The following is a 1,987-nucleotide window of genomic DNA, read 5'->3' as shown; positions in this document are numbered from 1 at the left end:
TTCAGCACTCTCTGGTTCCAAAACATGTCACACAGGTAGACTTCCATTTAAAGAATCCCAGGCAAACACTACGGTGTGCATAATTGTATCACTTCAGTGTCCTGGCCACTCACACTGTGTGGCTCATTCATAAAGACTTGGAGCTATGCTTTCTGAAGTCCCTATCTATTTAGCCATGTGCTTACTATAACAGTATACTCTTTGCTGATAATCACTGTATTTGAAAAATGTCCAGTGTTCAATATTCTTCATAAAAGTTGGATGCTTTTAAAACATTATGCTGGTGATTTGAGGATTAGGTTTTACACCCTAATGGGACTTTTGTTTGTAAAGCATCCTTTCTTATTCTGTCAACCTGGATGGCTACTGTCTATGAAGTCCTAAGTCCGGGGATGGGGTACCCAGGGACACAGGTGGGAGCAAACTTCTATTTTCCTGAAGAGGCAACTCAAGCAGCTTCAGAAATCCCCAGCTGCTGTGGAGTTTGATAAGCATGTGAGGCTCAGGAGAGAAGACTGCAAATTTGTAGGATACTTATGAATTTGCATTCACAATCTAAACTGATGACTGCATTGGTAGAATTTTGGGCACTTAAAATTTAGTTGTGATTTAGTCCATTTCCTTGTGCACTGTAGGTGTCCAACATCGAGTCTTGTCAGTTTCAGACAATTTATAGAACCTATATCTTGCAGAAAACCTTGTCCGCCAGAGGGCCTTGGGGAACTAATTTTCTAGTTTTCCTACCCTTTTGCAATCCCCCCTCTCTTTTATTCTCAGCATTAAGTTTAGTTACTGTAGAGTCCTGTTGGAATGAGATTTGGTTACACCTGAGCAATTTGCATGAACTATCAAGCTTGTAAAAAGGAAATTTTGCCTACACCTTCATATTACATCATTCCCTCAAAAACACAAAACAAAACAAAAAATTCACACAAGACTCAAATTGGTCTGTAAGTAAACTCTGAGATGATCTACTACTGACAATCTAGAGATAAGAGGGCTATTCCTAAAAGACAGGAGAAAAAGGGGTAAAATGAAAGAAAACAAGGTGGAACTTAGAAGGGAACTTACAATTTCTTGTTTGCAAAGTCACACCAACATCCTAATTTGAAAAGGGCTGAAAGAGACTGCGCATTCAGTCACTCGGCTATTGTTTCCTACCTGGTTTCATGTATGCAGATACACCCTTCTGTGGTATTTCCAAGAGACACTGGGAGATACACAAAACCATGCTTTCCAAAGAAGCTGGTGCGGAGGTTAAAAGGGTGAAGCTGAGAGGGTAGGTGTCTGGGCACCTGATGTGGAGATAAAGAGCAAGGGGTAAATTTAGGGAAGTGGGTGAATACAAAGAAAGTAGAAAAGTGACATTGAACATGGTTGGCAGAGAGGCATATGTTGCAGTCCTGTAAAATAGATTCGGAATCAGGCCTAACGTTCCTTTATATACTGAGGACACATTATAACCTCCCAGGAATGAAATAAATGTTCTTCTAGGCCGATATGGTTGTCACCATATCTAAAACCTAAGCAAGTATCAGAGGAAAGGAAAAATTAGGAATTTTAAGAATGGTACTTTTGCCCCTCATCAATTCAGCGTCAGAGGTCAAGAAGTGCCTAATGACCGCAGGAGGAGAAGCCCCACAGCTCTAGGTTTCTTTCTTAGTTGCACCTGTTTCCGAAGGGCCTGGGCTCTTAAAAGAGGAAAACAACTGGTTCCCACAGACAGAAACTCGATCCAGTCCCCGCACCTCCTGGCGCCCGTGCCAAGCGCCACCGGAGCTCGGCCCAGGTCCCCACTGCCCTGCCTGCGGCCAGCTCTGCAAGGCCAGGCAACAATGGCTTCCTGTCTCCTTGGGCCCAGGGTGGGTCCCATTTTCCACGGCTCACCTGCTGGGAGCCAGGTGAAGAGCAGCAGCCAAAGTGTGGGCAGCTCAGGGCCCATGCCGGCCCCTCTCTGGCCCCTTGCAGCTCAGGGGCTTCGAGGCAC

The 1,987-nt window shown here is 44.5% G+C and overlaps 1 protein-coding gene across 1 annotated transcript in view; it reads right to left on the bottom strand.

The window, feature by feature from the left end:
* ILDR1 (immunoglobulin-like domain containing receptor 1) overlaps window positions 1-1,987 on the bottom strand; it is a 42,705-nt gene extending 40,718 nt beyond the window's left edge. The window contains exon 1 of the mRNA XM_008564824.1: window positions 1,888-1,987. Within this exon, the coding sequence (XP_008563046.1) occupies window positions 1,888-1,942 (55 nt within the window). The 5' untranslated portion in view covers window positions 1,943-1,987. The remainder of the gene's footprint in view (window positions 1-1,887) is intronic.

The sequence above is a fragment of the Galeopterus variegatus genome, unplaced genomic scaffold (genome assembly GCF_000696425.1).
Source record: "Galeopterus variegatus unplaced genomic scaffold, G_variegatus-3.0.2 Scaffold192, whole genome shotgun sequence".
NCBI lineage: Eukaryota > Metazoa > Chordata > Mammalia > Dermoptera > Cynocephalidae > Galeopterus > Galeopterus variegatus.
Note: the sequence above shows the minus strand (reverse complement) of the source record. Positions and strands in the feature narration are given on the sequence as shown.